Genomic DNA, 25,175 nt, shown 5'->3' with positions numbered 1-25,175 from the left:
CAAACACGTGAAGAAGTACTCAACATCCTTAACTTTTAGGGAGATGTAAAAAGATCATTAGCTATTGCTGCTCGGTGCCTTCAAGTGGAGTACAACTCATAGCACCCCTATGAACAGTGGATCCCAACCCTATCCTGTCCTATGCTTTCCTTATCATTTCTGACATGCTTAAACCCATTGTGGTAGTCACTGTGTCAAGCCATCTCATCGAGAGTTTTCTTCTCTTTGACCTTTTACCTTCCCCATCATGTTAGCCCTTTTCCAAGGACTAGCCCCTCCTAACAACATATCCCAAGTGTGTGAGATGAAGCTTCACCGTCTTTGCTTTTAGGAGCAATCTGGCTGCACTTTCTTCAAGTCACGCTTGTTTGTTCTTCTGGAGGTCCATGGAATATTCAGTATAATTCTCCAACATCATAACTCAAAAAGCATCGATTTTTCTTCTGTTACTGGCATTCACAGTCCAAGTTTCACATGCATAGGAAGTGACTGCAAAGACCATGGTTTGAATCAGGATCACTGCTTAGTCTTCAAGCTGACATCATTCCTTAGTACTTAAAGAAGTTCCTTTGACAGTAGACTTCCAGTGCACTATGTCTTTTGGTTTCTTGACTGCTGGTACCAAGGGTGCTGATTGTGGATTCAAGCAAGATTAAGTCGTTGACAATGATCTTTGCAATTACCTGCCATGCATCAGTGACTAAGGATGATAAAAAGAATTGATGCTTTGAGTTGTGGTGCTGGAGAAGAATATTGATCATACCATATCTCTTCTACCTGGAGAAGGTGAAACTGAGCTGCTCATTGGAGGCAAGGATCTTGAAATTCCATCTCAGATACTTTGGGCATGTTGCCAGGAGGGACCAGTTCTGGGAAAAGGAGATTATCCTTGGAAGGGTGGAGATAGAATGCAGGAAAGGAAGACCTGGATGAGATAAACTGATACAGTAACTGGGGTAATGAGGGTAGGTGTTTTGTAGGTGATGAGATTGACTCAGGACAGGGCAGGCTTCAGAGCTGTTGTGCAGAGGGTGGCTATGAGTCACATTCAACAGGACATAACAACAATGTTGTGATGCTGCCTATCAGCCCAGTGGTGAGGATTTTTGTCTTTTTGATGTTGACATGTAATCTGTATTGAAGGCTGTCTTTGATTGTCTTTGATCTTTTGCAATAAGCATTTCAAGTCTTCCTTATTTTTAGTAAGTAAGGTTGTATCATATGCTGTTGACGAGTCTTCTGATCCTGATGTCTCAATCTTCTTCATAAGTCCAGCTTCTCAAATGATTTGGTCAGCACACAGATTGAATAAGGATGGAAAAAGGATACAGCCCTGTTGCATACCTTTCTTGATTTTAAATGTATAGTATTCCCTTGCTCTCAGAAGAACAGTGAAATACCGTTTTATCTCAACAACATTAGCAAGCAAATGCTAGTGAGATTGTGTAGGGAGATTGTAAATCTCTTACACTGCTAATAGGAATGTAAAATAATGTAATCATTATGAAAGACAGGCTGGTGTTTTTTGAAAGGTACCATTTGACCTAGCCATCCCACTGCTGTTGTTGTTGTGTGCTAGAGAGTCAGAAACAAATCATAGCTGACCCTCCAACAGGTTTTCAGAGGCAGTGAATTGCCTGGGAGGAAATTGCCCATCCTTCTCCCGCAGAGCATCTGGTAGAGTAGAACTGCAAGCCTTCTGGATTGTAGTGCATCTTCTTACCACTAAGCCCCCAGAGCTCCCTATCCCACTACTAAGTATATAAATTTTAAAGAAGTAAGAGATGCAACACGAACTGATATGTTCACACTTACTTTTATTGCAGTATTATTTATAATAGCAAAGAGATGGAAACAACCAAAAAGTCCATCATTAGATGAACAAATAAGCTATGGTACATTCACTCAGTGGAGTATTATGTAACACTAAAGAACAATATAGAATACAGAATTGATGAAACACTGCTTAACATGGAAGAATCCAGGGAAAATTCTGCTGAGTAATATAATTCAGCCACGAAAGGACAATTATAATATGTTGTTGTTGTTGTGTACCATAGAGTCAGAACTGATCCATAACTGATCCTCCGGCAGGTTTTCAGAGACAGTTCATGGCACAGGAGGAGATTGCCTATCCTTCTCCCACATATCAGCTGGTGGCCTCGAACCACATTCCTTCAGGATTGCAGCGCAACCTCTTGCACCTAGGCCATCAGAGCTCCCAATTATTTTATGAGACTTATTACTATGAAAAGCTAAGGAAAAGTTTATACATGGGTAGAATCATTCTGGAATATAGGGAGGAAGAAGGGAGTAAAAATTAATGACTCGACAGTAAGTTGAATGAAAATAAAAACAATATATAATAAGGGGTTGACTAGACACAATAATTACTTAATTTTAATTAATAGTATAAAGCAAAATGTGTAGTAATGATTGGATGAAAACAGTTTGATTTGTAAACTTATTCAAATCACAATAAAAAGAAAATAAATTAGTTATTATGAAGATCCACAGGTAGAATGGAAATCCAAAGTCTCTGTAAATTTTCATTGAAATTAATAGTAAATTAAAAAAAAAGAAGAAGAAGCTGGCAGAAGGCTTTGGTCAAAATGCCGGAAGCCTGATTAATTAAAAAAAAACAAACCAAAAACCTCACAGATAATTTAAAGTGTGGCTTAAGCCTTTTGAATTCTGGGGTTTTTTTTGGTTGTTGTTTGGGCCATAATTGTGTCACCTAGTGTTTGTAAGGCAGGATTTTATTGCTTTCATCCTTCTCAATAAAAGTTAGCTGAACATAGAATAGCTGCAGTGACCACTTGTCCATCCTTATGTGTGAGGCACTGCACCAGGCTCTTGTCATCTTCTTGGAAGAGGAGTTGAACTTCTTTGTTGGAGGCAATGCACTTTGAGCTTCTGGAAGCAAGATTGACAAGGAAAAAAGGGACTTCAGCTTAGAGAGTACAAAAGATGGGAAGGATGTTAGTGCTTCTTTTTAAGGTGTAAATCCCTCTCTCACCCACTTCTCTTTCCCACCTAGAAACCCACGCAGCAGGCACCTCATGGATTTTTTCCTTCTTGTAGGCTGTGCTGGATAACTTGCTTATTTCCGTCTTAGCAGGATATCTGAGGGACTTTGTAACTGCACATTTTTTCATTTTCCTTCCTCTTCCCTTAGGAACATCCACTTAGAAGCCAAATTCTTTCTCTCCTTCCCATTCAGGTAGCCTTGAGCTGTTTCAATGCTTAGTACATTTGAATTAAAGTGGATCTAAGACATGGCTGATAGATGTTCACATTTTTCAGTTTACTTTCGCTTTAAAAGCACCCTAAAAGCCCAGACCATGACAGTCATGTTTTTAAGTTTTCACTCCTGCTGTTCAAAAAATTTTTTTCATAAATGCTGAAGATCAGAGGGGCTTCACTGTTTTGCTGTTTCTGCTCAGTGCTGCGGACTTGGATGAAATCCATGTTCTTCTGCTCAGGCTTGTTCCTTTCAGAAGCAGCATTTGATTTGATGAGAAGCCCATCATCTGGCAACATGACCCATTCGAGGGTACGCTAAAGAGTTAGCAGCAAATGTACTTTGAAGCCAAGTTCTCGGTCGTTAGATCTGTGTTTCTTTGCTGTGATTATTACTACCTTTAGCTGTAGTACTGTGCTCATGCATGTTACTTAACTCGTTAGGAGAGGCTCAGCCTTCTTAGGCTGACCTGTCAGTGGTGTTCAAACCGGAATATGCTGGCTTCTGAGCAGGAGGGAATTTATTAGTAGGACTGTATTAATGAGAAATTGCATCTAATTCTTTGGGAGGTTACCTCCTGTCCATTTTTTTATTGCTTTACTTATTATAAACAATGTGTACTTTTATCTTATTACAAAAGCAATATAAATTCATATATGAAATGTAAACAATACAGAAGTGCTATAAGATGAAAATTAAAGTCCTGCTGCCAAGAGAGAACACTGCCTACATGTCTGTATTTATTATGTCTGTGTCTGAATTGGGTTGAATCATAGAAAATGTAGTTTCTGTGGGTCCAAAGTGGGTATTGGCAATTTCACAGATTCATACAACATACTTTTAACTTTGGAACTTTCAACTATAATTTGAGCAAAAATAAGAATATCTTCCATCTAGAGAAGGGGGATCATTTTGATTGCATTCCTGAGGGTTTTTCCCCCAGCAGCATGCCCTTGCAGATGTGTTCTGTTATTGCTGAACAGCCAAGTTATCTTTGATATGTTGATCTATAGGAGTCCAAAGTCCGGATGGATGAATAATAAGGTTTGCTGATGTTCAAATGAATCTTCTCCTGAAGGGGAAGATAATTCTGGAACAAAGATGTCTGCTGGGATAAGATAAGAACTGAGGGGAAAGCTCAGGAGGGCAGATAGATGGAGGGATCTGACAGGGTTAGTCAACCTCTAAGTCCTTATTTCTTCTTGGCTCCGTGATTATCTGCTGATTCTATTCTTACTGTTGATTTTGCCTGTTGAGACTGTCTGTAGCACATCAACAGAAATCAGTTTTATGTGGTGGGAGGGAGTGATAAACACTCCCAGCTTCTAGTGTGTCATCTTACACAACACCCTTCAATGCTCTTAGCCAGTTTCTTCACAGTACAGTGAGCCCAACAATACTTGTCTGACCACATCACGGGGTAAATGAGGACTGTGGCACTATTCATGTGGCAGGAATCCATAAACTGAAGAGTCAGATGCTATTGTCCTTACTAGTATTTCCTGTTTGTTGCTTTGAACATTTCTTAAGACACTTTTTCTGTTTGTCTGGGATTTATACTTTTGAAATAATCTTTTCAGACCAAGCATACATTATCTTTTTATTCTTAATTTCTCCAATTTTGATCCTGCCAGTTCTTTTCACAGTGCAGCATTTTGTCTTGCAACATGCCTATTAATCTATTCTTTATCCTCCACCTATCCATATTTGAATATGTTTAGATACTTAATCCGGTTTGCTGATGTTTAGACCTTTCCACCTTGTTAAATGTTCAAAACTAAAAGGGGGCAAAGAGAAAGAAGAGGGAAAATAACTGGGATAGTAGAGTTTGGTGGATGGAGAGGTAGCGGGTAAAGGAATAGGAAAAGCTCAGTAGGGACTTGAATAGATGGGGTGATAATAGGCATAAAGCAATGGTAATTACATAAAATATAACACATGAATAATTGTGTGAAACATACTGTATGTGAATGATTTTCTGCATACAAAGTACATATACAGAACATAATGTATGTGAATGAATGTATGCAAACTAATAATTTTTTTTTAAAAAAATGAAGACAAATTCCAGCTGCAGCACTGATTTGATAAATTAATTCACACAAGCCATAAGATGGTCAGCTCTTCAGTTATCTTTTTTAGTCACATTTGTTAGGCCAGATGACCAAAGTTAGATATTTATCCAGAGACAAAATGTTGCTATCAACTTAAATGTTAGGAGAATCAGTTGGGAGATGTTAAGTATGAATGTATTAAAAGGCATATTAGTTTATTGTGTTATCATGTATTTACGATTATTGTAACTGACAGGATCAGAATCCCATAATTATTCTGTCTCAGAATGGCTCTGATTGGTACCTGATTTTGTAAGGGGAAGAGCAACTTCCTTAAAAGTAGAGCTAATTTTAATGATGTGTATGGATAAAAACCTTTCAGAACCTTCTTTTTATAATATGGAGTGACTTAAAATGAGAAGAAGTAGCTGTAGACATCTATTAGTAATAAAAAATTGAATGTATTAAATATATATCTATGAAAATTGGAAGTTGTAAAAATATGAAATGGAATACTTCAAGATAGAAATCCTAGGCGCTTGGAATATTTTTTTTCACGGTTTAAGGAATTTTTATTAAAGCAAGAATTTTATAATCCAAATTATGTTTCCTTGCTCAGTTATCAATTCTGTTACCTAAAACAGAACTGATATTCTGAGCTATTCCACAGTAAAGAATTACAAAATTAAAGAAAGGAATGCTTTAAATTTTTGTAGGCCCTTGGAATCTTAAATGAACTGGTGTTGGCCATTTTCATTGGGTCAGTCATATGGCCTAGTCTGCCTGAAATGACAAATTGAGGAGGAAGGGTGTTGCAATCATTGTCAAAAGAACATTTCACGGTGTATACTGAAGTCCAACATTGTTAGTGATAGGATCTTATCCATGTTTCTACAAAATAATAGTTGAATCACTTAATACATTTACTACTCAAATGTATGCACTAATCATGAATGTCAAAGAAGTAAAAATTGAAGATTTTGCCATATCTGCAGTCTGAAATGGATCAAACATGAAATTATCATAATTACTGGTAATTGGAATACAAAAGTTGGAAACAATAAAGAATTGGTAATTGGACATTATGGTCATGGAAACTATACTGGAGATGACATGATAGCATTTTGCAAAATCGATAACTTATTCATTGAAATACTTCTTTCCATGACAAAAAGGGCAGCCATAGATGTGCAGAGAAGAAGCAAGTGTAGACAGCAAGGGGAAGGCCAAGTCCAACCACTGTTAACTCGACAAAAGACCTGCCCCATCAGTAATGTCCACGGTATCCAAAATGATAGCTAAAAGGTCAGACCTGGCCCTCCACACTCTTGCACCTACTTTTGCTAATTAATTACTGGGTCTGATGTTCATTGCAAATTGACTCACAGACTTTACTCACAGGTGTGAGGTTTATTAAGGAAATACTTTGGGGAAGGGGGAGGAGAAGAATATTGTTGTTGTGTACTGTAGAGTCAGATCGGACCCATAGCTCATCCTCTGGCGGATTTTTCAGAGGCAGTTAATTGCACAAGAGGAGATTGCCCATCCTTCTTCCACGGAGCAGCTGGTGGCCTCAAGCCATGTTTCTTTGGGATTGCAGTACAGCTTCTTGTCACTAGGCCACCAGAGCTCCCTAAAGAATATTATACAGTGATATTCTAGGTATAGTTCAGCAAATTCCTCATTTAGTTCAGACAGCTTCTCAGTCAACAAGTGGAAGTTGAGGTTTAGGCCAGCAACACAAATGCAGGAAGCCTCTGGTTTCCTCAGTCATCTAGCTTTGTTTCATAACAGTTAAACTCTTCAGTCTTCTTCCTTTAGTCGTCCTGCTAACAAAACTTTTAACTCTGGCTCCTTCTCCAGTGCTCCATTAAGTTACACCTCACTGTAGTCTCAACAGTCTGGTCAACTCTCTCTTTTATGTTGGCCTCACAGCTATTGATGATGTTGACGATGCTGACCAATTGGTGAACCATGTGTCTGCAGTTGAGGGGCTAAGGCAACAGATATAAAAGCCATTTGCAAAAAGTCCTAACACCACTATATGTACTTTCTTGTTGAAAAAGATGAGGATGGTGCTGGATAAGGCAGGGTTCTCATCTGTTGTTCATGGACTCACTATGTGGTGTAGTGTATTTGACGGGACCTAACAACAATATATATGTTTCTCATTGGATGAGATACATAGGAATCAAACTAATTACATCTGTGGAAAATAGCTCAAGTCAGAATAATGCTGAAGGCTGACTCTGGAACAATCAGTTGTTCTCAGGTAATTTCAAACTGAGAACATTAAAATAAGTCTACAGGAGTCACCTTGAGTATATCCTTCCTGAATTCTGAGACCATCACTAGAATAGAGTTGATGCCTTGAACTTTTAATTACTGAAGGCTAGACAATTGTGGGTGCTATCAAGGTTGTTGAAAAGACTCGAAAGAAAGAAAAGACCAAAATAGATGTTAGAAGAAACTCTAGAACTTTGAAGAGCTAAAACATATGGAAGAAATGGTAAAATAAAAGAGTTGAACAGAAGATTTCAGAGGGTAGGTCAAGTAGTCAAAATACAGTATTGTAATATTATAATTAAATGTGCAAAAGGGAAAAACTTGCTCTGCATTCCTTAAGCTAAAGAACTGAAGAAGAAATTCAAGCCTCAAGTTGCAGCAATGAAGGATTCTACAGGCAAGATTACACAAAGAAAAACGTGTCAGGTGAAGATGGAAAAAATACTCAAATGTATGTATGACAAAGGTTTGGCCTATTTTCAACCATTTCAGGAGGTAACGTGATCAGGAACCAATGATAATGAAGGAAGATGTTTAGGGTACACTGAAGGCATTGGTAAAAATCAAGGCTCCAGGAATTGATAGAATACCAACTGAAATGTTTCAACAAATGAATACAATACTAGAGGCACTCACTCATCTATGCTAAGAATCTTGAAAGATAGCAGCTATCTGGCTTATGGACTAGAGATCTACTTATATCCCTATTCCAAAGATAGATAACAATATCTTTAATATCACACATAAATACAGTTTTGCTTAAGAGAATTTTTTAAAAAAAGATTGCTGCGTATAATATGCAGGGATAATGTCAGAAATTTAAGGTGGATTCAGAAGGGGAAAAATATTGTTAATGTCAGGTGGATCTTGCCTGAAAGTATAAGATACCAGAAAAAATGGTTAAAATCTAGAAAGGTTTTCATCAGGCCTGTTCAAATTATTTCCGATGTTGAATTAAATGAAGAAGAATATGACACTGAGATTAGAGGAAGATTCATTAACAGCCTGTGACTAAATTTTGCTTACTGAAAGTGAAGAGGACTTAATTTAATTGATAAAAAAACAACTGTGGCTTGTGCCACAACATTGTTGTTGTTGTTATGTGCCATCGAGTCGCTTGCGACTCATGTAACAACCTTACGTACAACAGCCCTAAACCCTGCTCTATCCTGCACCAATCTTATTGTCTCTGCCACGTTTACCTTCATTACCCTAGTCACTGAATCAATCCATCTCATCAAGGGTCTTCCTCTCCGCGCTGTCCCTCCACCCTCCCAAACATGACATCCCTCTCCAAGGATTGGTCCCTCCTTGCAACATGCCCAAAGTATGTCAGATGAAGCTTCAGAATCATTGCCTCCAAGGAGCAGCCTGGTCTCTCTCTAGAATAAACATGTTTGTTCTCTTAGCAGTTCATGGTATATTCAATACACTTCCCCAGCACCACAGCTCAAAGGCATCAATTCTTATTATCCCTCGTCATTGTCCAGCTCTCTGATGCATAGCAAGTGTCAACATAGAGAAGATAAAATTTCTTACTAGACCAATAAGCATATGATAACTGGAGAAAAGGTTAGAGTCGTCAATGATTTAATTTTACTAAGACCCACAATCAATTTCCAGGGAGGCGGCATGCATATTAAAATTATTATCTTGGGGAAAGGAGCTGCCAATGACTTCTTTAAAGCATTCACAGCAATCATGTCACTTTGAGAACAAAGATGTGCCCGGGCCAACCAGAGGGGTTTTCAGTTGCCTCATATGCATATGACAAGTTTGTTTTTGTTGATCGCCTTTGAGTCAAGCATGATGACCTGTAGCAACCCTATGAACAAAAGGCCTGAAGCCCCTCTACAACCATCAACACTTATCAAAGTTCATAGAGTTTCCGAAGGCATGTTGGTTAGGAAGTGGATACCAGGTAGACACATAAGAAGACTGAAGAAGAATTAATGCCATTGAATTATGGTGTTGATGAAATACGTTGAATATACTGTCAAAGAATGAACAAAATGGTCTTAAGTAGCACATCTAGACTGCTCTTTAAGAATAAGGATGGCAAGACTTCACATCAAGTGCTTTGGACATAGGACCAGGAAGGACCAGTCCATGGAGAAGAACATCATGTTTGGTAAAACAGGTCAGTGAAAAAGGAACTAACCTTCAGTGACATGGATTGCGACAGTGGCTGTGGCCATGACCTCAAACATAGCAATAATTATGATGATGGCACAGAGGTATACAGTGTTTTGGTCAAGTTCTCTGTGAGTTGGAAGTAATACAACAACACCTAACATTATCTGTGTGTGTATAATCTATATCTATCTGCATATGTGTATGCACTTATGAATTTGAGTTTTGTTCGGCTCTCTCTAGAACCTTTCAGTGTAATCTCTTCTAGAAGGGTTGGTGCTGGTAACGGGTAACCTAGTTCTTCTGGCCTCAAGGTTGTGGATGCTGAGGCTGATGTAGATAATGAACTAATGTTTCATGCATCCTATTTCTTTACTCATTTGCTACAGGCAGGGAATATGCATGCATTTTTGAACCATGTTAATATTTACTCAAGCAAATACATTTTAGAAGTTTCTTTAAAAAGGGAAAGAAATTTTTAGATTTGACAAGTGTATATGTAGAAATTAAAGTTTAGAAGTTATTAACCTTGAGTGGTGAGAGGGAGGGAAGGAAAATCAAGGTTTAGGGACATTAAATGTTGTAAAGAGTGTGGTGTAAATTCAGGAATGGTTAACTGGAATGATTGAACGATACAATTGAATGTCACTGAACTGTGCATGATTATTGTAATGCCAAATGTTTTCTTAGCTGGACTTGTACTGCAATTGTGTGTGTGTGTTTATTTTTCTAATAGGACTATTTGTTTCTTTTAGGCTTATGGTCAAGATTTAAAAAGAAATGTTTGAAGCTCATCAGGAAGATGCCTGTCATTGGCCGCAAGGTGAGTAAAGTCTGTCATTCCTTTCCCCAACACACACACTCTAATGAACATAAGTAGCCCTGGTGGCATAATATGTAATATATTGGGCTTCTAACCAAAAGGTCAACAGTTTGAATCCACTGGTAGCTCTGTGGGAGGAAGATGATGGGCAGCCTCCTCCCATTGTGGTTTACAGCTTGGAAAACCCAATGGAGGGTTCCAACTCTGAGTTGGAACCACCTTAACTTAATTGCTTTAATCAACTTAACTTTAACTTAATTGCTTTAATCAAAGCGATTGCTTTAATTGACAATCATTCTTCCTTCATTATTCTTATTTAATCCAGTATTCTCAGTGACATATGACACCTCCAGGACATAAATGACAATAATTAGAGGCAGTTTTGGATATTAATATTGGAGAGTAGATCGAGACCAGGGACACTGCTAAACATCCTTTGATGTACAGAAAAGCCACCTCTGACAGAATTACGTGGATGAAAGATGTCAGCAGTATAAGAGTTGAGAAACTAATTTAACCCTTTTGTTGACAAATATATTTGGAGCTCTGGTGGCCTAGTGGCAAGAAGGTGTGCTGCAATTCCAAAGGCACACAGTTTGAGGCCACCAGCTGTTCTGTGGGAGAAGGATGGGCAATCTCCTCTTGTGCCATTAACTGCCTCTGGAAACCCACTGGAGAGTCAGCTATGAGTCGGTTCCGTCTCTGTGGCACACAACAACAACAGCAAAGGAAGATGAGATGTCTTTTCATGTTAAAAATTTAGAGTTAGAAAATCTGGCTGAAATGTTTAGCTTGATTGAGTTTTTATTCAAGGATTGGATGCTTTAGCCCCAGGGTTGGTAGACTTTTCTGTAAGGGCCAGATAATGAAGTGAAGCATTTTATCAGCTTCTAGCAATAGATTACACAGGACTGAGCTGAACTGTGTCACTTAACCTTTGATGTATATGAGCTAACTTCAAGCTGGATTGGGCCACTGGGCTGTAGTGTGTTGATTAGCAGTTTAGATAACAGAGCTAGCCCCTTGCTCTTTTCTTCTCTTTGTGATATATTCCCTGTGTTGGATCCTCTCTATCTGCCACCCAGGCTGAGGATAAGACCTTTGTACCATCAAGCCTTTATGACAGATGAAGATAAACAGGCCAAGCCCTTTGCAAACTCTGCAGAAGGCACTTGTCCATGTCCACCTGCACTCTAGACCTTACTCTGACCTTTGATTTAATTCTGACCTTTTCCAACCTGCTTTGTCCCTGTCACCCTTGCCTGGCCATACCAGAAAAAGAGACTTGTTATCTTTAACCCCTAACAGAAATCCAGTCAGACCACAAAAATGTGCTTTCAGGTCCAATTCCTACAGGAAGTCAAAGTAATAACTACTTTGGAGAAGTGATTGGGAACAGATAGGTTTCTGTTTATTCTACCAAATCCTACTAAAGTATTAGAAATCTACCTTAATCTTTCCAGGGTAAGGGATGGGTACCAGGAAGGTGTTCTATACCCCAAAGCATAATAGAATTTCACCTAATTATGTCTTGTCTTTCTGCTCTTGTCCCTCTCATTTTCCTACTCAGTCCTCAGATTTTGAGATAAATTCTGGAGTTCTGGAACCTATTACCCAGGAAGCTTTGGTAACTTAGTGGTAAGGAATCACACTGCCAATGCCAGGGTACACAGTTCAAATCCACCAACTGCTCTGAAGGAGAAAGAAGAGCAGTCTCTTTCTGCTCAATTCTGGCTAACAGTACAGAACAATAGAATCTACTCCTAACTTTATAAAGTCCCTGAAGTACAACATCCCTAGAGACTGTATAAGCACCCTTGATTCCTCAACACCAGATTTGAGGCTCAGAAACAAAATTTATTTGAAGGATATGTGCGTATGTGTATGTGATCTCATTCACTCACTCATTTACACCCGTTTTTCAGCATATTCTCTGAGCATCTGTCTGTGTCAGGCACTGACTGGGTGCTGGGGATGTAATGGTGAGTACCACCAAGACCTTCCTCTTGTGGAACATGTTGCAATAGGACAAATGGAAAATATTAATTAGTAGACAAATGCATACAGATTTCATTTTGAAATCAGTACTGTGAGGAAACTAGAATTGAGTAATATGGTAGTGAGTCTGAGGTAGAGATTAGGGGTAAAGTGTAGTGCTTGGCTTCATAATATATTCACCTTTTTTTTTTATTAATTTTTTTTTCTTTTGTGTGCGTGTACCGTCAAATCAGATCTGACTGGTACAGGAGGATATTGCGCCTCCTTCTCTGGCAGAGCATCTGGTGGATTCGAACCGTGTTCCTCTGGGATTGCAGTGCCGCTTCTTGCCACTAGGCCACCAGAGCTCCCCATATTCACCATTTTTAAAAGTTCTCGTACAACAACGTGATCAGTGCATGAAAGCCCGGCTTTCATAGTTCATTCCTATTGTATGGTTGCCCTTTATGCAGTGTATATAAAAATATTCACAACTTAAAGAATATCCCCATGCCAGTAATGTGCCCTGGTATTTCTACCATCCTGTCTGTAAACCTTCCAGACGTTTTTGAAAGGAACCACTTGCCCCGTGGTTTCACTGAGGGCCACATCCATCCGAGCAGGTCTTCCTGTATTCTGCTCATCCATCCGAGGCTGGGTGGAGTGAGATCTTGAGGCATCAAACTTTAATAAATATATTGCTGAAAGACACAAACTTTAGCATGTGGTTAAACACTAAACATACTTTAAAAAATCTATTATCACTGGTAACAGCCCCCGACATTTTAACTCCTTTATCTTGCTGTGTTTCCCACCCCTTCAGTGCTTTTCATTGTTGTTGTTGTATGCTGTCGAGTTAGAACTAACTAATAGCTGACCCTCCTGTAGGTTTTCAGAGACAGCATATTACACGAGAAGCAAATACCCTTCTTTCTCCTACAGAGCAGGTGGAGGATTTGAACCTTGTGCCTTTGGGTTGGCAACACAGTAGCTCCTTACCACTCCCTGGGCCACCGCATTCCCTGTGCTTTTCATTACTTACTCTTTATTTTCTGTCTTTTTTGCTGAAATAAGCTTCATGTGAATAAACAGTCTGTTTGCTTTGTTCATTGTGTATTCCTGGCCTTTAGTACAGGTATGTGTTGCTTAATGTCCTGTGTACCTTCTCTGAACTTGGACTTTATGTGCCTTGGACATTGTCACCATGTTGTATATGTAGCAGGCAGCAATCCTTGGAGATATTGCAGGTTTGTTTCCAGAACATCGTAAGAAAGTGAGTATTGCAACAGAGTGAAGTGAGCTGTGTGAATATTTTAGTTTCCCTGTGCACACAAAGTTAGTGAACACTGCACTGTAACCTATTAAGTGTGCAGTAGCATTATGGAAAAAAACTTTCAAATATGATGAGAATTATCAAACTGTGACACAGAGACATGAAGTGAACACATGTTGTAAGGAAATGGCACTGGTAGATTTTCTCAACTTGGAATCAAGCACACCTTCAATTTGTAGGGGGGGGAACAACCCAGAATTTGTGGAGTGTAGAAAAACAGCAATAAAATGGAGTTTGCCTGTGTGTGTTTGTATTTATTCAGGACATGTACATTAATGTAAGCCCTGAGCAAGCTGCTCTGGCTCTCTTATAATGCCTGGGGCTCTTTGAGCAGGCCCGGGGGTGCCTGGAGCTCCCAGGAATGGAGTGGAACGGCCATGGCCCACTGACTTCTCACAGGCACCCACAAGCAGAGTGGCTGGGTGGGGCACATGCCAGTGGAAAGCTTTGAGATGTGAAGCTGCCATGCCTTGGGAAATACAGGCCATAACATGACTTGGGGTTTCAACCATACAGCCCAGCCTTGGTTGCTGTGGCACCCCAAACTTGAGGCTGGCCCTGCCTCCTGGTGCCATTCCTGCCTTCCTTAGCGACTTACATGTGGTTGAACATATACTTACTCGGTCAGTCTTTGCCCACAGAGTCATTATGGGCTGTACAGGGGAGTTCTGGAGGTACAGACCATAGCAGGTTGGCTCAGAAGCTGTGGCTATTATTAAAACTCTATGAAGAATACAGAGGAACACTGTTAGACATATATTAGAGTCCTTAGACTGGAAGATACTAAAAAAAAAAAAAAGAATGACTATGAGGATGGTAAATAAATAATCAAAACTGCTATCTTCCATTGCAAGGGGACCTTACTTCCGCCAAGCATTTTCAGACAGCGAACGCCATGCTCAGTCTCTTTGTCAACTCTCACTGTCTTGCGCTCATACAGAGAGAGTCCTCTAGGACCATCTACGTTCCTGGTACTTGGACAACATTCAGAATCCCTTTGACTGTGGCTTGGCCAATTTGCTGGCTGTTATTGATGGCTCTCCTGTCGTTTCTTTAGCACTCTGTCACTGTTGCTGCGGCAGGAACAAGGTCCATATATTGCCCTCTGAGAAGTATTGGCTCCAGCATATGCAAACCCAGTAACAGTGGTAATTTCAGCATGGCCGAGAAAGAGGTATGGGGAAACCTTGAAAAGAAAGTTGGCTTTTCAAGCTTCTGTTGCAAATGCCAGAAAAATAGGTTCATAGTAAAAGTATCATCACAGCTCTCTAAAGAAAAAACACGAAACAAACCCCAAACCTCTTAGCTCTGTGGTCCCTGTGCTGTGCCCATGTAGACACTTGGTGGACCGCATACTGCACCTCCTGTTCAGAGTGCTGTGTTCTCCCACCTCCTTGCTAACTTTGTCTTTCTTATCTTTGAAGATCCAAGAGAAATTGAACAAGACCAAGGATGATATAAGCAAGAGCATGTCGTTTCTGAAAGTGGACAAAGAGTATGTGAAAGCTCTGCCATCCCAGGGTCTGAGTCCAGCTGCCGTCCTGGAGAAGCTCAAGGAGTACAGCTCAATGGGTACGTGTGTGTGTCCTATACCCCCACCTTGTGCAGGGGCTCGGCTTCCTGAAAGTGATGGGCGGGGTCGATGTTTGACCCTCATGTAAGAAGGACTGACCCTGTATTCACATGTTCAGGAGTCACTTTCTGTTTTAGAGGTTGCTTTACATGTTGTTGTTGTTGTTATGTGCCGTCGAGTTGCCTGCGACTCATAGCAACCCTATGTACAACAGCCCTAAACTCTGCTCTGTCCTGTGCCAATCACACTGTCTCCAACACTCCCATCCTAATTATCCCAGTCACTGAATCAATCCACCTCATAGAGGGCCTTCCCCTCCTGTGCTGTCCCTCCACCCTACCAAGCATGATGTCCTTCTCCAAGGTCTGGTCTCTCCTCACAACATGTCCAGAGTATGTTAGATTGAGCTGCAGAATCCTTGCCTCCAAGGAGCCACCCGGTTTAACCCTTTCCAGGACAAATCTGTTTATTTTCCCAATAGTCCATGGTACTCTCAATAGTCTTCTCCAGCACCACAGCTCAAAGGCATCAATTCTCCTTCTATCCTCCTTGGTTATTGTCCAACTCTCTGATGCATAACAAGTGATTGTGAAGACCATGGCCTGTATCAGACGCACCTTAGTCTCCAGAGAGACACCATTGCTCTTCAGTACTTGGAGAGGTCCTTAACGGCAGCCTTTCCCATGGCAGTGCACCTTTTAATTTCCTGGCTACTGGTTCCAAGAGTGTTGACTGTGGAGCCAAGCAAACTAAAGCTGTGGACAATCTCAATCTCTTCACCATCCATCCTGATGCTGCCAATTGCTCCAGTGGTGAGAATCTTTGTCTCCTGTGTTTCATTGATTATGCAAAGGCATTTGACTGTGTGGACCATAACAGACTGTGGCTGACTCTGAGAAGAATGGGAATCCCAGAACACTTGATCGTTCTAATGAGAAACCTATATTTGGACCAGGAGGCAGTCGTCAGAACAGAGCAAGGGAACACTGCATGGTTCAAAATTGGGAAGGGCGTACGCCAGGGATGCATCCTATTTCCATACCTTTTCAACCTATATGCAGAACAGATTATCCGGGATGCTGGGCTCTATGAGGAGAAATGTGGGGTCAAGATTGATGGACGATTTATCAACAATCTGCGTTATGCGGATGACCCAACCCTGGTTGCTGAAAGTGAGGAGGACCTGAAGCACCTGCTGCAGAGTGTCAAGGACTGCAGCCTCCAATATGGATTGAGGCTCAATGTCAAGAAGACAAAGATTCTCACCACTGGACCAAATGCTTTACATACTTAAAAAAATTATGTTTAGAGTCCTCTTCATCCACAGAACATGCTATTCTCCTAGACAGTGAACTCTTCCATTTTCTTTTGTAAGTTTGAATGGTGCAGATGCATATCATACAAATAAAACACAACTAAAATTTATTGTAGAAGTTGTAAAACTTAACATTAAGACATGAAAGTTATTATAGTCCTGTCCTCAAAAGATAAACAGATTTCTGAATGCACATACCAGGGTTGTTAGTACTGTGATGAGCATATATAAAGGAAGGGCAAAAAAACCAAACTGTTTGATAATTAAAAATATAATCCATGGAAGCAGCCTAGATTTACTTTCTGATTCTGTCACTTAAACTTTGGGTGAATTCTCGAACCTCTCTGTGTCTTAAGAGAGCTCTGGTGGCGTAGTCCATAGGCAGTTGCACTGCTAACCCAAATGCCCTCTCAGGTGGTTCCCTTAGTGGCTTCAAGGAAGACAGGTGGGTAGTCTCTTCCTGTGTGACTTATAACTCCCCAGACCTCGCTGGAGGTTTAGCCCTGGAGCAGTTCTGACTTGATGGCAATGAGTTCAAGTTCTCTATATCTCAATTTCTGTATCTCTACTTTGATTCAACAGCACTAAGTTTGAACTTGACAATGGGAATAATACTTAACTCAAGTATGGTTATATGGGAGTTAGTTGAGTTCATATGTATAAAATGTTTTACTGTACCTGGCATATTCTAAGAGTGCTCAATAATTGCTAACTATTATTATTAACTTTCTTATTACAAGTTAAGATCATGCTTAAAATACTTTTTGAAAAGAAACATATTTGGTTTGGAATAATTTTACATTATAGAAAAGTTGCAAAGATGATACAGAGAGTTCTTCTATTCTCTTAACCTGTCTTTATATAACCTTGGTACATTTCCAAAATTAAAAAATGAGTGTTGATGTGGTACTATTAACTAAATTGCAAATTCTGTTTCCCCCTCCCCTTTGTTTCCATTGGTGTCTTAATTTTGACTCTAGGATCCACTCAGGGATACCACAATGCATTTCGATAACCTCAGTGTTCCTAGTTGGCATGTTTTTGAGTGATACAAAATTAAATATAGTCCAGTGTATTGATATTTAAGGGAGCTCTGGTGGCCTCATGGTAAGAAATTACACTAATTTTGTTCACATCTTCCAGCTGCCCTGCAGGAGAAAGACAGACAGTCGACTCCTATGTGATTATTACTGTCTCTGAAATGGTCAGCCATGAGTCAGGCCTGACTCAGTCACACGTAAAAAGAACAGTATTTATGATAGGAAGCTGAGGTAGCACCCAGAGGCCTTTGTACTAAAGATTGCCCTGATGGTAAAGGCTGGATGCTGCCGTCATACTTCCCTTCGATCTTCTAAGTCATTTCCCATTGCCATACTCTAGCACCCATAAAAGAACTTGAAATAAAGTCACATACCCTTTTTGTGAGAGACTGGTAACCCCTGGCTTGAGTATATTCTCAGTATAGAACAGTGTCCTCTAGAGAAAGGACGAGTCAACGGGCATGAAGCCAGAGCTTCGCAGCTTGCTGTGAGGATGGAGACTTTGTATGTAGCCTTACTATTCAGACGTCCTTGTCTTGGTAGAGATCCAGAACACTATACAGTCCCAGACTAAGTGCATTTCTCAGTTAATGCACTTCTGTAATAGCTTTCTCACGACCTGCTTTCAGCAGGGCACAGCCACCCTATTGAAAAAGACTAAATAAAAGCACCACAAAGCACTCAAAACAGCCACATCACCAGATTTGTTGGTATGAAGTGGTAGGTCTTTGAGGCAGTCCCTCAGACAGGAAGTGGGACTTCTGCCCTTGTGTTATGTCTAAGAATTGCTCCTGTGAGCTACCCCACTGTTGACTCTGATTTTGATCTTGAGAACTACAACATACAGAGCTTGGGGTAAAGAAAAACAAAAGCAACAAACCAGTCATGTGGGGTTGATGCTGACTCAGGGGTGACCCTGTATGTTAGGAGTAAACATGTGGTCTGTAGGGTTTTCCATGGCTCTGATCTTTCAGAAGACCCATGGCATCTCTGGGTGGATTTGAACATCCAGAGTTTCAGTAGCTGAAGCCTTTGCTGTTTGCGCGCGCGCGCACACACGCGATTCTTGTGGTGCCGGGAGCAGGTGATTGACTTGGGTGTGAGTTTCATGCTTGTCTGACCGCAGGGGCCCTGATGTTCCTCATTCCCATCCCATCTTGGATTCTATTCCCTGAGTCCTAAGGAGGGCACTGAAACTTCTGTTGTTTTGCCTCTTCTCATTACAGTTCTCACATGTCCTATAACTGGATAGGAAGGGAGATAAGACGCTTTTGCAGGAAAAGGTCAAGGGAAAGCTATCTCAGAGGAAAGAAAATAAACATGGACGAGGGAAACTGTCTCCGCTGTTGGCTAGAAGGCATTTAAAGTGGATGAAGACAGTCTTATTGAAGTATTTTTATTTTGTCTAGATAAGGGTCGGTTCTGACTTGATGGTACATGACAACAACAGATGATATTAAAATCTTGCATACTGTTGTTAAACACAATTAATGATTATTATTTAACTGACTGTGATAGTATTATTTTAAAATTTTTTGTGATAGTACTTTTTTGAAATTCTTTTCTAGAGTCTCCTGTGTTGTATAGTATTTTACAAAAATCCCTTTGTACGTTGTTTTGTACTGTTGAGTCAAAACCAACTTATATATGACTCTCTGGTGGGTTTTTAGAGGCAGTTAATCACTCAGGAGTTAATCTCCTGTGGAATAGCTGGTGGATTTGAACTGCATGCCTTTGGAATTGCAGTGCAGTTTCTTACCACAAGGCCACTAGAGCTCCCTTAGAATGCTGTATAGTATTCTGCTTTGTGAATATATCATAATTTCTCAATCCAATCATTTGTTAATGAACATTTGTGTTGTTTCTTGTTCTTGCTATTGTGAATAATGCTGCTATGAACATAGGTGCACAAACTTCCATTTGTGTCTCAAGTCTATTTTCCTTGGGATATATGACCAATTGGCAGCATCAGGATGGATGGTGAAGAGATTGAGATTGTTCACAACTTTAGTTTGCTTGGCTCCACAGTCAACACTCCTGGCACCAGCAGCCAGGAAATTAAAAGACATATTGCTATAGGAAAATTAGACAGGACTTGAAGGACTTTGGGAATGACAAAATTTTCCCCCTGAATAGGACCAGAAAGGTCCTTCAAGTAGAGCAAGTTTCCCTTCCCTATAAAGGGAACACGCTAAGGCTGCACCTAATTATTAGCTTCATAAACGTTAAGAACTAGACCAACACGACAGAAAGAGCCTAACTCTTACAAAGGAAAACTTCACATAATGCCAATTAAGCAGCAGGTAGTCTCAAACATCATGGGGGGAAAAAACCAAACCCAAACAAGTCTTTTCTTAAAAAAAGCTAAACATATTGCAGATCCAGTGAATACCCAGAGTTAGGGAAAGTGAAAAAATGTATTGACACAGAGTTATATGAACAGCTACTTAAGGCAGAAGTGATGAAAAAGAGAACTGAAGTCATAAATAAAGTGAATACCCCAGAGACAGGGAGCCAGAGGAAATATATCTACATGGAGGAACATCAACAACTACTGAAGAAACTGCAAAAGATGGGATAAAGAATTGTAACTGTATGTGAAGAAGTACAAGAAATTTTAAAAATCATAACAAGACAGAGAAGGTAGAACCAAAATATTACTAGAAATAACAGAAATGCAAGAAAATGCAATCCAGAATATCAAGACCGAAAGAAAAGAAGTTTCCAATTCTTGAGGGACAAAAGAGAACAGAAAGATGGAAAAGAGAATCAGTGACTAGAAGAACATACTAGAAGAAAAATCAGAGAGTAGATGGAAGAAAAATGAAAAAAAAAAAAACCCAAACATTAGAATCATGTAGTATAACATAAAAAGAAACAACATATGTATAATTGGAATTCCAGAACACAAGGGGGGCAGGGAAACACTGATAAAACTGTGGGAGAGGTACTAGAAGAAAACTTCCCAGATATTATGAAGAACAATGAAATCTACATTCAAGAAGCTCAGTGAACACCAAACAGACTAGACCTCTAAAGTAAAACATCAAGATATATTCTCCAAAATAAAAAATAAGGATAGAATACTAAAAGTAGCATGAGAAAAACAAGGAGTCACCTACCAAGGAAACCTCATTAGATTACATTCTGATTTCTAAGCAGAAACCATGAAAGCAAGAAGACAATGACATGGAGTATATAGAAGGTTGGGGAAAAAAAATTGCCAGCCGAGGATCCTGTACTCAGCAAAACTGCCCAGAAAATATGAAGGCAAAATTGGGTCACTTTTAGAAAAGCAGGAATTTAAGGAATTTGTGAAAACAAGAAATTCTATGGGAAGTCCTTTACACAGAGACATCAAAGGAAAGTGAATAGACCAAAGTAATCAGAAACAACAGAAAAGGAAGCAGCGAAATGGCAGCGATAAAACCTAGCCTGTCAATAATCATACTTAATGTGAATGGCTTAAATGCACCAATTAAGAGAGAAAGAGTAGTAGAATGGAAAAAGAAAACGCAAACCAGCCAAAGTCCATCAATATGTTGCCTATAAGACTCACACCCAAGAACTGAGGAAAAACACTAAAAATCAAAGGCTAGGGGGGAAATATACCAAGAAAATGGTATCCATAAAAAAAGCAGGAGTGGTAATCTCTGAAAAAATAGACTTCAGAATAAAAACTACCATGAAAGACAAGGAACGGCACTATATAAAAATTACAGGTACAAAAGATCAAGAAGGCATATAATCTTGGTCAATATCTATGCACCAAATGAAAGAGCTATAAAATACATAAAACAATGGCTAACAGTTAAAGTAGTTAGTACTATAATAGTGGTAGTAGACTTTAACAAATCACTTTCACCAAAGAATAAGTCAACCCAAAAGAAACTTAACAAAGATGCAGAAGGTCAAAACTATACAATTAGGCAATTTCATCTCGTGAATGTATTCAGGGTACTGCATCCAACTAAAGCTCAATTTATTTTTTTTTCCAAGTGCACATGGTATATTCTCCAGAATTGATCGTGTATGAACACACAAAGCAAGCCTCAACAAATGAAAGCACTGAAATACAAATCATCTTCTCAGACCATAATAACATAAAATTAGAAATTAGCAATAAGAAAATAAAGGAAAAAAAACCCCACTCATATGGAATTTAAGTAACACTCTGTCATAACACTACTGGGTTACAGAAGAAATAAAAACTTAAAAAGTTCCTCAAAACAAATGAAAATGAAAATATGACATATCAAAACCTCTGGAATACCACTAAGACAGTCCTGGGGAGGGGGGAAGTTCATACCAACAGGCAAATACATAAAAAAGAAAAAAAGAAGTAAAATTAATAACCTAACTCAACACCTCAATCAAATAAAAAAGTACAACAAGCAACTAGTTCCACAGCTTCTGGAAGAAAGGAAATTGGGACTAGAGCTGAAAGCAGAAAAACAACTGAAATGATAAAAAAGATCAGAAATTGGTTTTCTGAAAGAGTCAATAAAATAGATAAAACACTGCCAAACTTAACCAAAAAAATTAGAGCAGGTTACAAATAACTTGAATAAGAATCAAAAGAAGTAACATAACAACAAAACAAGCTGAAATTAAATTAGTAATAACAGAATATTATGAAAAGCTATAATCCGACAAATTTAAAAACTTAGATGAAATGGACAATTTCCTAGAACTCTCAACCTACCCAGACTGACACAGACATACATAGAACACTTGAACAGATTCATCACAAAAGAAATTGAGCAGGTCATAAAAAGACTACCCACCAGAAAAGGTTCAGTCAGGTCCACATGCTTCACAAATGAATTCTACCAAACCTTCAGAGATGAACTATCACCAATATGACTTAAAATATTTTAAAGAATGGAAGAAGAAGAAACACGCCTAGAATCATTCTATGAAGCAAGTATAAATCTAATACTAAAACTAGGCAAACACATCACCAAAAAAGAAAACAGTAGGCCAGTATCCCTCATGAACACAGATGCAAAAATCCTTAAAAAGATCCTGGCTTATAATATAATAGAATCCAGTAGTATATTTAAAAAAAATAATTCCATTATGTCCAAGTAGGATTCACAACAGGTATGTAGGATAGTCCAACATAAGAAAAACAATCAGGGGAGATCTGGTGGCCTGGTGGCAAGAAGCTATACTGCAATCCCAAAGGTCCACGGTTCGAATCCACCAGATGCTCTGCCGGAGAAGGAGGGACAATTTCCTCCTGTACCAGTCAGATCTGATTTGACAGTATATGCACAAAAAATAATAAAATAAAAAAATTTAAAAAAAGAAAAACAATCAAAGTAATTCACCATATTAACAAAGCACAAGAACAAGAACCACATGATCCTATCTATTGATGCATAAGTCTTTTGACAAAATCCAAAATTCCTGATTAAAATACAAGACAAAAAAGGAATAGAAGGGAATTTCCTCAACACAGTGTAAAGTACATATGCACAGCCAAAAACCAACATCATTCTCAATGAAGAAAGACTACAGGCAATTCCCCTCGTGAACAAGAACCAAGCAAGGCTGTCCACTATCACCAATCCTATATAACATTGTATTAGATGTTGGCTAGGACCAAAAGACAAGAAAAAGAAATAAGAGACATCTAAATTGGCAAGGAGATGGTAAAACTGGAGCTATCTGCAGACAATATGATAATGTACACACAGAACCCCTAAGACTAAACAACAACAAAAACTGTTAGACCTAGTAGACCAATTTAGTAGAATGGCAGGATACAAAATTAATATTCAAAAATCAACTGGATTTCTCTACAGCAATACAGAAAACATTGAACAGAAGATTAGGAAAGTAATGCAATTTATAATAGCCAACAACAGGATTAAATACTTGGGAATAAATCTAACCAGAGATTCTAAAGACTTTTATAAGGAAAACTACAAAACACCACTATATCAAAAAATAGTAAGAGACCTAACTAAATGGAAAAATGTCCTCTGTTCATAGACAAGAAGACAGAACATTGTGAAAATGACAGTCCTACCAAAAGCAATCTACATGTTTAATACAATCCCAATATAGACACAAAACATATTTTTCAAAGAGATAGAAAAGACAATTGGCATATATATTTGGAAAGGAAAAAGATCTCAAATAAGTAAAGCTCTTCTGAAAAATACAAATAAAGTGGGAGGCATAACAATCCTGATCTCAAAACGTACTACAAAGCAATAGTACCCAAAACAGCACAGTACTTGGACGACAGACACACAGACCCAGAACAGAATAGAGAACCCAGAAATTAACCCATTTCCCTACAATAAAAAAATTTATTAAATGGGGAAATTACAACCTCTTCAACAATAGGTGCTGGTAGAAAAGGACTTATTTTATCTGACAAAAGCTAAAGCAAGATTCACATCTCAAATCATACACAAAAGTCAACTCATGGTGGATCAGAGACCTATGGGTATAGTCGTGAACCATAAAGATTATAAAGAGACAAAATAGGATCACACTTAGAAGCCCTGGGCTTGGTATCAATTGACTGGCAAACATAGCCAGAAATGAACAACTAGGAGAGAGTAACATTAATGAATGGGACCTTCAAAAGATTAAGTCCTTGTGTACATCAAAAACTTTTTCCAGTAGGATGAAAAGAAAACCTACAAACTGTGGGAAAATATTTGGCAATGACTTCTCAGACAAGGATCTCACAATAAAATTTATAGAACACTGAAAAAAAAAAACCCCTCCAGTTTACAGAATATGACAGGGCCTCCATAAGTAAAAGACTGATGATAACCCAATCACAAAATGTGCAAAAGATCTAGAAAGACTTTTCATGAAGCAAGACATTCAGATGGCCAGCAGACACATGAAAAAATGCTCAAAATAATTGTCAATAAAAGAGATGTAAACCAAGACCACAAAATCTCACCCTAGTAGCAGTAGCAAATAGGGCAGCAAGAAATAAACGTTGGAGAGGATGTTGAGATTTCGTACTCTCATACACTCCTGGTGGGATCATAAAATGGTACAACCATTCTGGAAGGCAGTTTGGAATGTTCTCAAAAAGTTGAACACAGAAATCCCATATGACCTGGCTAGGAATATGCTGTCGTTACATGCTGTCGAGTCACTTGCGATTCATAGCAACCCTATGTACAACAGCTCTAAACCTGCTCTGTCCTGTGCCAATCGCACTGTATCCAACACACCCATCTGGATTACCCCAGTCACTGAATCAATCTACCTCATAGAGGGTCTTCCCCTTCTGCGCTGTCCCTCCACCCTCACAAGCATGATGACCCTCTCCAAGGACTGGTCCCTCCTTCAAACATGTCCAAAGTATGTCAGACAAAGCCTCAGAATCCTTGCATCCAAGGAGCAGCCTGGTT

The 25,175-nt window shown here is 39.1% G+C and overlaps 1 protein-coding gene across 1 annotated transcript in view; it reads left to right on the top strand.

Moving 5' to 3' along the window:
• Window positions 1–25,175, top strand: part of SGPL1 (sphingosine-1-phosphate lyase 1) — a 95,258-nt gene that overhangs the window by 35,725 nt on the left and 34,358 nt on the right. Inside the window, exons 3-4 of the mRNA XM_006889039.1 lie at window positions 10,473–10,540; window positions 15,275–15,422. Of these exons, the coding sequence (XP_006889101.1) occupies window positions 10,473–10,540; window positions 15,275–15,422 (216 nt within the window). The remainder of the gene's footprint in view (window positions 1–10,472; window positions 10,541–15,274; window positions 15,423–25,175) is intronic.

The sequence above is a fragment of the Elephantulus edwardii genome, unplaced genomic scaffold, assembly GCF_000299155.1.
Source record: "Elephantulus edwardii isolate Elephantulus edwardi_28Jun2011 unplaced genomic scaffold, EleEdw1.0 scaffold00074, whole genome shotgun sequence".
In the NCBI taxonomy this organism is placed as follows: domain Eukaryota; kingdom Metazoa; phylum Chordata; class Mammalia; order Macroscelidea; family Macroscelididae; genus Elephantulus; species Elephantulus edwardii.
The sequence above is the reverse complement of the archived record's forward strand: the minus strand, read 5'-3'. Positions and strand labels throughout refer to the sequence as shown.